This window comes from Pleuronectes platessa, chromosome 7 (assembly GCF_947347685.1).
Source record: "Pleuronectes platessa chromosome 7, fPlePla1.1, whole genome shotgun sequence".
Classification (NCBI taxonomy): Eukaryota; Metazoa; Chordata; class Actinopteri; order Pleuronectiformes; family Pleuronectidae; genus Pleuronectes; species Pleuronectes platessa.
In genome coordinates, this window is record NC_070632.1 from 7,501,606 (window position 1) to 7,513,663 (window position 12,058).

The following is a 12,058-nucleotide window of genomic DNA, read 5'->3' on the forward strand; positions in this document are numbered from 1 at the left end:
ACAAAAAAGACCGACATTTTTGTACAGAAATAGATTTATTCTAATTAATTTCAATATATTATTGATTGTAATAGTCCATATATGTAGCCCTATAGTCAATTCCCTGTTAGGACTTGGCTTTTACCTGAGTTCACTTTATACCACCTGAATAATGTCTACTAATGGAAATGAGTGGAGTCCATAACACATTGTCAACTATTTACAAATAATTTATCTAACCAAAGCAGTCATGTAGTTGAAATAATAATGATTCGCTACCGGAAATAATATGTAGTTATGTTTAGGCCATTTAAACTATATTTAGTCCCTGTATAACAAACTCAATGGATATGGGCACTAGGCCAATAATGACAATAGCAATCTCCCTTATCAATTAACTGCATAAAACAGCACTTCACATTTAAAACTGAATTATCAATATGGGAGCTAATAATAGGCCAGACAGAATAGTGACCGTCACAAAACTCTCCCTGGTATAACATAAACTTTGTGGTCACATGAAATGACAGTCACCTGTTACAAACCGGAACATCATACAGGTATAAAAGAAAATACAAAAGCCGTCACTGGAAAGGCACAAATAAAACGATCAGTTCAACCCCCCGTTGCAGGTCCTGTTAACTGGGTTCTTTGGCGCCGTATAAGGGCTACTCACGACCACCACGTTTGTGGCGCGTGCACCGATAATATTGCCTTCAGTAGGTCCGCTAGCATCCACACGTAGCTAACCGGCAATCGTTCCTGGCCAACTGGTCGTCCCACGTAGCTGAATGGAACCGCTAACGTTCCCGGTAGCTAGCGGCGCTATTCAGTGGCGTAGCTCCCACGTAGGCTGCCTCAAAGGAACCACGAGCGTCCGGGTTGCTCGGATGCTATTTGAGCAGCACGTTATCTTGCTAGATGGCGGCGGTACAACTCCGCTAAATCAGTTAGCACTGTATACGTGCACAATGCTGAGCAAGCTAGATATCTCGAAAGCGGAAGATACAATACTGTGCCCTTTCGCGAGCTGAATGAAAACAAAAAACTCTGATTGATACTGCTGTAGTATCCTTATTAATTTCCCTCTTTTACTTCACCGTTACTTCAACTCAGTCGGTCTCCTTTCTCATCTCTTTTTCTCTGTGCACTCTCCCGTGTGTTTGTTTAGATCCCGCCTCTCAACCAATAGGGAGTCACTATTATTGAGTGACGGTCATTACCACCAGCTGCTGACCATTTCACCTAACTAGCATGTTAGATTGACTACACTCTACCTATTTTACGTTTACTTTTTTTTACTTATTTAAGTTATTTAAGGGGGGGGGGGGGGGAGACAAGAGGACAATAACGTTTTCCTCTAGTTGTGAACTCCAGAAAACGTCCAAACCCAATTCAGTAGATATTTACCAGAGTTCATGCCTGAAAACGGCTTTTATGTCTCATGTATATGACTTTTTTTTTAAAGGTGCTGTATATGTGTGTATTATCAGTTGGTTCAAACCAGAAACAGGTAGTTAATGTGTTTTCTTCATGGTTCAGACCTTGAGTTGTTGCTCAGCTCGCAAAGGGTTCCAGTCACAGCGCTGTAGTGCAGCATGAACCTCCTCCGTGGTCACTCCGTGTACTGACTCCATGATCTGACCAGAGCAGAGTGTTTTATTTTATACCTTTTTAGTTCCAAAATATTCCTGATATTTTTCCTGTAGAAAAAAAACTCATCTATATGAAATCTCATCTCATACCTGTCCGATGATACCTTCCCTCGTGTTCTGCACATGTGACGACTTCTCACGTTCCCTGGTTCTCTCTCTCTCCCTCCCTGTTGTCCACCTCATCCAGCTTTGGGGTCGAGCGAGCCACACCGGCTGTTCACACCGGCTGCGTAGTGCTGGGAAAAACCGGGAAACGCCGCGGCCACACACACACACACACACACACAGGGCCGGCCCAAGCCTTTCGGGGGCCCTAAGCAGAATTTGATATTGGGGCCCCCCCTCCCACCTAGCGGAGTCATTTGCGCTCGACGATTATTGACAAAAATGTCACACTACAATGATTTGACAATTAATTAATCGACATTATCAATTGTATTAATACTGAATTACGTAGATGTGATTTCCTGTATTTTTTATATGGCCAGCTGGAGAAGGGAAATACCTAAATTTAAGCATATTCATAGCATTTTGCTTTTTGACTTATTGAGATGGTGACTTGGGCTTGGGCTTCAGTGCCCCTTGACCTCTTGGGCCTGGAAGGCTCATTCAGTTGCTCTCATGCCAAAAATATTCTAGACTTTTGTCCCTTGATAGACCCCTGTATTATTATAGTCGTTATTTACACCAAAACAGTCACCTTTTAACCTTAGAGGGCACTTAGATCACAGATTTATTTTAAACTTTCATATTCAAAGTAAAGCATCAAGTGTGGTTTACTGAAGTTAAATTGTAAAATAATTAAATACAACAGCATTTGTATTTTTTTTTAAAGTATCAGTTTAATAAACAGATCTTTCAACAGATTTGTAAATGTGCAATCTTAAACTGAAATCAAAATACACAAACATTAGTATTATCAAAAATAACATTAAAAAATAAAAAATAAATAATGATAGTGCCTCTGTATTCCAAACAAACGATCACAAACATATTAAATAAATAATTTGCAACTGTGCAAATGCGTATTAAGTTAGCAATTTCCAATTACAAAATAAAACCAAAATAGACAAGCATGAATATAATAAAAAATAGAACGTTACATAGATACATAGATTAAATAATGAAAGTGACTCAGTATTCAATTAACCTTTTAAACTAACTATTTGGAACTTCTAAAATCAAACTGTTTCAAAACATTCAAATAAACGATAATAACAAAACTGATAAGTCACTTACATGACAGCAAGGGTTCAACAATCAATTATTGTGAAAATATTCCCAACTGTCTCAATACAATGTAACTGTCCTCAAAATCTTTCCTTCCTAGCTTTTCGGGAGGCAAAGTCATTGATGACATCATTATATGATATTGCTTGGCCAACTTTGCTATTAATACTAATACAAAGATACAAAAATAGAATCATAACATAACACAAGATATTTCACAGTTAAGTAAGGCAACACAAAACAAAAACTGTTAGATTAACTGACCTGTTATGCCGGCAGAGGTTGAAGTCGGTGTATCAGTGACTGTCAATGCTGGTAACTGTTCCTCAATGGGTAAAAGTTCTTCCTCACTTTCAGGTGACTGTAAGTCTGCTGGGGGTGAACCTGCAAAGATAAAATAAATAAATCAACAAATAAAAAAAATGTAATTATTTTTTTTTAAATGTGTCATGTCATATTAAAAGACTATGTAGCCATTTGCCATCAAGAAAAACCTCACCTGCTGTATCATCAGCTGTGGAGGCACTGACACTTGATGACACATCGGGGGCAGGTACAGTTGGTTGTGCTCCAAAATACTTCAACAGTGTTCCTGAAAAAATAACATTGCAAAAGTGCATAGTTGATAGTGAGTTTATGAAAAATGAGTTTATTTTATCATCATTACTTACACTCATCAACAAACAATTCCACACCTAACCATTCCTATTCTAGTGAGGCAAAATTAGGCACAGCCTAATTGCAGTGTGGTGAACACTTAACATCCTAAATATAATATTAATACAATATAAGTATATTTTTATCACAGACGTCTCCTCACTTCAACATGGTGTTTTCTCATAAAGACCAATAGGCCATCTCTCAACAAAGATCTTAGAGCAGAGCGCACATTGTGCTCCATCTTTGGCTGAGATGTCACTTTTACTAACGTGCACAGGCACAGCAATGCTAGCTTGCATCCCTTACACCTAGAAGGTTAAGTTCACCGTTGGCTGTTTCCTCCAATATAAACCGATATCTCACGGACTAAGACTCTTAGTCGCTGTCAGACTCACCACTATGTCACATTTATAAAACAGTACTGTTTTCATGTAGCTAGCTACTAGTGCTAATGTCCACCTCAGTCAGCGAGCTAACGTTAGATTAAGCCTGGCAAGAGCTAGCAGTACATGTTTGATTGAACATCCTAAACACTGCCAATATCGTTGACATCTGATATACACCTAGATAAATGTATATTAATGAGATACATACACTGTTGATGAATATAGCTCATGTGATGGCAAATATAAGATGACATTAACTCGCTAGCTAGCTAGCTAACTCCTATGATAGCTTGAGCTGCTCCTCCCTCAAATGAGTTCAAAACATATTTTAAATAATCATGCAATCATACCTTTATCTTGCTCTTTTTTCTCATCTTCTGTCCTTTTCTTTTTCCGTTTTTGGGCACCAGAGAGATACGTCCTTTTAGATGACATGCTTATATATGTCCCTTCCAACTTAACCTTGAGTATTATGCAGTGTCTGTCAGCAGATTGAGCACGCAGTTGATATGCATGACTTGAACGCTGGCAGATATATTGATCGTAAAATCTGAATTTTCTTGTATAGATGTATTCTTTATTTCATTCAATCAGGTCACTTGTTTAAGTTATTTAATATTATTATTATTATTTTTAATTATAATTTTTTTTTTCCGATAGGGGGCCCCCTGGCGGTCAGGAGGCCCCAAGCGCCCGCTTGTATCGCTTATGCCTCGGGCCGGGCCTGCACACACACACACACACACACACACACACACACACACACACACACACACACACACACACACACACACACACACACACCCACCCTACTGTGCAGGGGCTGCGGCTACAGGCTTGCGTAGCTCAGCCACCTGTGAAGACCAGCATCATTTACCCCTGAACCAGCGCGGAGAAATGCGCTCTCTGGGCCACAGGGATGAGCCGGCCCCACGCCACTACGCTGCCATGGGTGGAACCAGGACACCAGTGGACACAGGAGCTGGGTCCGAACTCATAACTGATTTGGATTAGGGCGAAACAACTGTTGCACCAGTTGTGTCACTAACATTTCAAAAGAGAGATTCGCCCTCTCGACTGTATTCAGGGAATATTTTCAAATGGAACAGCGCTGTTTGACTCATTACAGTAAAACCAGCTTTGTAACTTAACTTTCACAATTCGATCTTCAAACACATTTCACGCAGTCTTTTAAGGTTGTTTTTTAGTTTGTTTTATTTGTATTCATTTATCACCAAACACTTTTCAAAAGCACAACTGAATGCAACACTATGTCTCGTCTTCCTGGGGATAACGGTGCATATTTTCAAATGATAGCAGTCTTATAAAGTAGTTCAGTTTACAGTTATTAAACTGAGCATAATTCCACCTATCCTTAAAATATACACTCTCTCACTCTGTTAGTTTATTACAATTCAAACTCTTTCCACTTTAAAATAGGGAAATTACACTTCACTCTAATGCTCTGCAGCATTCATGAGATATCCTTCACCAGAAATCTTTTAATCTGAATCAAAGTGATGGACTGAGAGAGGGATAAAAATGTCACACTATTTTATTTATTAGGGCCCGAGCACTGACAGACAGTGAGGCCCTATTGAAATTGTAATGATTATTATTATTTTGCCAGCAAATTAATTTAATTTAATTCCCAAAATTTTTTTTACATTTTTTTTAATTAAATTAAATTAAAAAAAAAAAAAACCTGCGCGCACATCCTGCCCACTGCGCACATGTGCGCAGAAGACCACTGCGCATATCCTGCACAGTAGGCCACTGCGCACATGTGCGCAGAAGACCATTGCACACATGTGTGCAGAAGCCTAGTGCGCAGGAATTGCGCCCGCAGCTTTTTTTTATTTATTAATTTTATAAAAATTTAATTTCCCTTTTTTTTTCTGTTTTTTATATTTTATTAATTTAATTTATTACATTAAATCCTGCCAATTTTAAGAGCTCATTTTATTGCCGGCAAGAAGATGGGAAGGACCCGAGACCCTAGTATTTGAGGACCGTCACTCTACCGACTAGGCCACATTGCCTGCTGATTTATGCAAGGAACTAAGCACATTAAGAAGATGGAAATATAATCGTGTGTGTGTGTCTATATTTGACAGCCCTACTTAGAAGTTACTTTTTATAGTTTGGGATTTTAGATACTGGATGATTTAACATGCTTTAAAAACCTATTGCTAGAGAATAACGCAGTAGTTTCCAACCTTCTTCGTCTTCTGACACCTTACAAGAATCACAGTCTGCTGCAGCTTCTTTCCATGTGATGTCCTGAGGCTGCCCCCTACTGGCTGCTGGGTTCCTCCGCTGCTCCTGCTTGGTTTGTGCAGCTTGTGATTAACTAAAGTTGTCCATAAAAGAAAATCTTTATTATCCTTCAAGGGCAATTTGATGTACAACCAGCAACCAGTGCACAACAAAAATAAGCCAATATAAACAATGTAAATAAAACACAATATAAAAACCGTATAGACTAAGTAGTAGGGGGAAATGAGCTTTTAAAAAATTAATTGATAATTCGAGTAAGTAAATTCCCTGTCAACTATTTAGAAATTCTAAAAACATTTCATTCTACTTTTAATTTCCAGTATGTGTAGTGTCCAGGAATTAAACATGGACACTACAGGGGTATATCAGGCACTCCATGCCCAACCTACTATATAGCAATCTTTCTGCAGCACAAACCTGAGAAACGCGAATACATAACACATCAGTATCATTACTTAGGTTTCCATGGCTGTGACCAAACAGCTGCACTCCAGCTGCTGTCCTGCTTTGCTAATGAAAGAATACTGCATAGTCACACGCAGTATGCGTTGAGAGCATAGCATCCTGGTTTAAATGTTACTACCAACACATCTCCTTTGGTACTCTGTGTGCATCAATCATACTGAGTCAGGGTGAAAGTTAAGATGAATTACACTACATACAGTACAAGCGACACAAACGTGTTGTACTAACAGGAGAACACTTCCGTCAAAGCCGAACACAACACGATATGGATGATGGGTACACAGTTGTAGCGATGGTGGATACTTGTGTATTCAAAACAAATGAGCTGTTAAAAGACCTATCTCGTACATAGCTAACCGTCAAGTAGATAAACTACTAGAAGAATTTAGATAAACCATTAATATTAGAAGAAGAGAATTTCCCTCTCTAACAGAGAAACTGTCTCTGTTTACATCTTAATCCTAATATAGCTTAAAATCCCAAAGCAAAGAATTAAAAAGAACATTACTTGTGTAACAGTGTATTGTAGATAGGTGCATCATTGTCAGCTGTATAGCCAGTGACAGTTTTTATGTGGGTCGCATCAAAAAGTAATTTCAAGTAAAAATGAAAAAAATTATAAAATCAAACTATTCACACAATGTTCTCCTGTGCCAATATCAGCAAACAGCTTCAGAAGGTTTTGAGGTACGACCAGATACTCTGGTACTCTGGTACTATCCCTCCATAAAATGGAGGGATAGTCCAAAGGAAGCGGAGAAACAACACATGAAGGCAGAGCATGAGAGATGGATGAGTTCATGAGCTAATAGTCCAATAAAACCAAATATTTTTCCTGTCAGCTTCCGTCTTTTGCAATGTGCAATATTGAATTAGCTTGGACCCCTAAAGAATGTCTGTATTAAACTATGAAATAATCTCCTTATTCGCCTTCCCTCAATGTTTCTCCTCCCTATCCCTCTCTCAGCAGCAGAATGACAGGCTGGAGGTGGGATCACATCAGATACCATGCAGCGAATCCAGCCAGAGCAGTAATCCAAGGTCGCAAACAGAACCTGTCCCGTTGGGTGTCAAGTACGGCCATGGCGAGTTGACCGGCATATGCCGTTCCGCTCGACGCCGCTGGATGCACAACAAAGAGAAAAACAAACCTGAACAACAACAACCTCACAACAGTTCCTCATAGCAGCATGGTGCATACAAAGAGAAGTATAAAAACCTACTCATTTTGGCAGCATAGTAGGGACATTTGCTGATGTCACCACCCGTGGCTCCGTGGACAGGCAAGCCAGCATCTAAAACATCCTCCTGGATTATTGTTTTTTATAGCTTACAATTTTGTCTGCCTGTGTGTGCATCTGTATACAGTCGAAAAGTTCTTGGGGATGCATGACAGTTTGTGTGTTTATGTTGGGGGGCACCAATTTGAGGGAGCATGTCTGAACATGTCACTGTGCAGCATCAGTTCTCCCGTGGAATCGTTTAGAAATGAACTTTCCCTCTCATAATATAAAATCCTCAAGTTCCTTTTATAAAGAAAAATATATATTTCATCTGCTGCAGTTTTTGTATTTATTTCCTTTGCTTATTTACACAATATAAGCTGATATACATACTTGAAATGTGTCGTCTTAAATTATATTTCCCAGAAAACTTTCATCCTCCCCTCAGTACAATGTAATGCTGGGGAATACAATAACATTAACATTCAAATTCCCTATTAAATTGAATGTTAAACCGAAAAACATAAACTCATCATGGTGAATCCTGTGAAAACTAGGGCTGTGAAATGATTAAAATTTTTAATCAAATTATCACAGGTTTCTATGGATTAATCATGATTAATCACATTACCGATTTTCTCGGTATATTTTTGTGAAAACAAAAAGATTTATGACAAAAGACGGATATATACATTTAACATGTTTTCTTTCTATATTCATAAATAAACAAAACAACGGTGCTGCAACTCAGGAGTTCTTTAGCAGTTATCTTTGCTATTCCATATGGAACATTAATATAGTCTTCATCCTAAACAGAATTCGGGCTCCTTAGCCATTGTGTGGTTGAATAAAACTTTTTTAAATCAATTATTTGAGCTTCTTAGCCATAGGATGGTTGAAATTTTTTATAATTTTTGTCAAACAACAATTAACCACACCATGACACAATCTAATACCTCTAAAGGCCCTCTTAGCTAGTCGTTCTTTAAACAGTTGGTGAGGCAAACTAACTTGTTCACATTCTCTGACAGTAAAGCTGATTGAGACTGAAAACATGATGAGATCTCCATGGTTACGGAGGCAGAGTCCAGTTGAGCGTGGGGGCGTGGCGTATCATGGGAAGCGGAGTTGTTTACAAATCACCTGGAAGAAAGAAAGAGACGAGAACTACAGCCACGCTTTTCCTAACAAACACACACAAACAGACACACACACACACACACACGGGTAAACTACTTGTTGTTCTCTGTTGTTACACAGTGTGAGCCACGGACCCTGCGGAGTTAGCACTTAGCATCAGACGTTTAGCTATGTCTTAGCTAAGTTAGCTCACTAATGCTAACGTTAGCCCCGCTCTGCCAACCGCCGAAACGAGCTGTAAACATGATTGTGTAACGTCAGCGGGTGAGTTGTGTTTGCATTGTGTTGTTACACACTGAACGCTGCGTGTGTTTATTTGACTTCGATTCAAAGACAGAAGTTGCTCACAACTACATGCAATAACGTTTGTTGTGTGACGACATGTGCTCCTCGGCAGACATCGGCTAGTGATGTCTGGCGTTGCAGGGAAGATGCCGAACTTTCCCGGCTCTGCCTCGGAGGTCTTCAGCTCGACCCCTCTGAAGAGCAGCAGCCGGGGGAAAGATGTCCACGCACCCGGGGGCCTGGATGACGGAGTCCTGTCCGACGACGAGGACACGTTCTCCCTGCTCTCCCCCATCTACCATGACAGCTTTGATAGTGAGGATGAGGATCTGGAGCTGAGTCGGGGTGAGGAGGACTCACCCCGGCAGAGCCTCCGGTCCGGACTCAGCGTCTCTCCAGTCAGGTACAGATCAGTTTTTAAAGCTGATCACACTTTCTGAACCGACTCAAACACCATCAGGCTCTAGGCTGGTAACATGTCTGTGTATAATGGAATATGTTTTTTAAGTAAATGTGTTTACTTATATTTCAATGTCTTATATTTGCAGTGGAAAATGATCTTGTTCCTTCTTATCTTGGCCCTTAAAGGTTCAGTGTGTACTATTTAGGTGAAAATGATCTATTGGCAGAAATAAATATATACAATAATCCTAGTGATATGATAGAGTGGGTCTTTTATATTTATATATTTAATATTGGACTGGACAAACTAAACACCTTTTGAGTTTTTATGAAAAACTGAAGTTACCACAGTTTCTCGTTAATGTTTGGAAGGAGAATAGAAGATTAGGGGTATTCAACCGCAACATGCAACTTCACCACTAGATGTCACTAAATCCTACACACTGAACCTATAAGTGCAAATCACACAGCTATTCTCAAAACAAAACAACAAATAACAAAACACACACACAGCATTTCCTTATGTGTCTATGAGTGTGTTCATCCAATCAGTGATGAGCCGTGTCAATATTTCACTACCTACCTTCACTATTAGAATTTAATGCCACTGTGTTTTCTTTATGTTCTTTTTTGTCATAGTTTCTTGCCCTTCAGGGCCACCATACTCATCTTGTTTGGTTTGGTTATAGGTGTGAGCTTCCGAAAAGACCCGTTGAGCAGAGGTTCAGTTCGGCAGTGCAGCCTGCGGCCTCACCCACACTGAGTGCATGGGAGATGTGGCTGGTGAACAAAGCCAAAGAGGATCGACTCAAACTGGAAAAGAAAGCAGAGGAGGTCAGCCACTGGTTCACATCATCTCTGTCACTGTAAAGGAACAGCAGCGTTGTTCCTCTTTTTGTTTTAGTGTTTACCATCTTTATTCCTTCACACCATCTGAATGTTTGAGTCCAACTTTTTGTACACTATTAATTAGGAGGGCTTACTCAAAGAAAAACAACAACAAGAAGAAAGGGAGCGTGAACGGAAAAAGATGGTCATGGAAGAGAAGATCCAAGAATGGCTTAAGATCAAATCAGAACAGGTATACCAGTTTCTTTAAACTCAACACAATCCAAGTTTCTCAACAGTATTGCCACAGTTATCTACATTTGTTGTTTCTCTAATCTGTTCTCTTCTTACAATTCCAGGAGAAACATGAGCAGCTCGTGAAACAGGGGAAGGAGGAGGAGGAGATGCAGAGGCGGTTGGAAAAACAGAGGGAGATTGAACAGAAAGCTCAGCTGAAGTACCGAGACTGGCTGCAGAAGAAGAACCGAGAAAAAGTAGAAAAAGAAAAGAAGGAGAAAGTAATGCTGAACTTTTGTCATCATTTTACTATTTATAAATAAAGTCTGATGATGTGAGAGAAGATTGGATGTTTTTGTTTTTTTACAGGAGGAAGCTGCTCTGAAGGAGGAGCAGGAAAAAGAGCGCCGTAAGAGGGCAGAGGAGAAGTTTAAGGAATGGGTGACGACAACCAATGAAAAGAGCAGAACAGTTCCCAAATCACCTTGCTGCCCTACAAGTAAGGTCATTTCCGTCATGTGGGAATTAGTCACTGGGATTAATCATTTAAAAATGTTTTGAAACCCTACAACTGATACAAATCTATCTTTGGGCATAACACATTTTCTATTTTGGTTTCAGACTGTAAATGGGATCATAGCTTGTCAGTTTCTTTTCCCTTGTGGATCCTTGGTATTTATCTTATCGGTTTGATTCCCTTCAGGTCCCTATGACAAATCCTACCCATCACCCAGCTTCTTCAATCCCATCCCATGGAAGCCGATTCAAACACCCCCTCCAGAGACATCACTGAAGGAGACCTCTGGGAATAAACCTCAGAAACAAAGAAAAAACCAGCAAAGCTCCAGGACGACTTATAGACTAAGAAATGTGGTGAGTGCTGCGCAGATGCTGCCGGGGAGATGACACAGCAGAGTCTGTGACACTGCAGCTTTGTTTAGGTTCAACCACAGCTCCTGAACTGACACCATGATGAGTCACAGCAGGATTTCTGTTCTCTAGTATGGTAATCGAGACATGGTCCAACGTGTCCTGTTGATGTTTTTCATTATTGTCTTTGATTTATACACCGGAGCAATTTGTTGAATGAATTTAATGTAAACTTTAATTAATTATATTAAGAAATATTCAGGTTTTAGTATGTTTACATGATTTAAACATGATCTAACCCAAAAGATGTTAATTGTTGTTCTGACCATTTAATCAGCTTTTAAATTCTAAGATGGCTTCACCCACATCACCCTGTTTTTTTCTGTCTTATTCTCACACTGTGTAAATTAACATAGCT

The 12,058-nt window shown here is 39.6% G+C and overlaps 1 protein-coding gene and 1 long non-coding RNA gene across 2 annotated transcripts; one reads left to right on the forward strand and one right to left on the reverse strand.

Moving 5' to 3' along the window:
- Nucleotides 1-2,104: 2,104 nt before the first annotated feature.
- Nucleotides 2,105-4,564, reverse strand: LOC128445047 (uncharacterized). Its single transcript, XR_008339235.1, has 2 exons — nucleotides 4,261-4,564; nucleotides 2,105-3,456 (listed from the first exon to the last, which is right to left on the reverse strand). It is a non-coding gene; the product is annotated as an uncharacterized LOC128445047 (long non-coding RNA).
- A 4,426-nt stretch (nucleotides 4,565-8,990) lies between these two features.
- Nucleotides 8,991-12,057, forward strand: ccdc34 (coiled-coil domain containing 34). The gene is made up of 7 exons (XM_053427412.1): nucleotides 8,991-9,282; nucleotides 9,416-9,706; nucleotides 10,395-10,539; nucleotides 10,679-10,786; nucleotides 10,893-11,051; nucleotides 11,140-11,269; nucleotides 11,474-12,057. The coding sequence occupies exons 2-7, from the start codon at nucleotides 9,429-9,431 to the stop codon at nucleotides 11,674-11,676; spliced, it is 1,023 nt and encodes a 340-aa protein (XP_053283387.1). The 5' UTR covers nucleotides 8,991-9,282; nucleotides 9,416-9,428; the 3' UTR covers nucleotides 11,677-12,057.
- The last annotated feature ends 1 nt before the right edge of the window (nucleotide 12,058 follows it).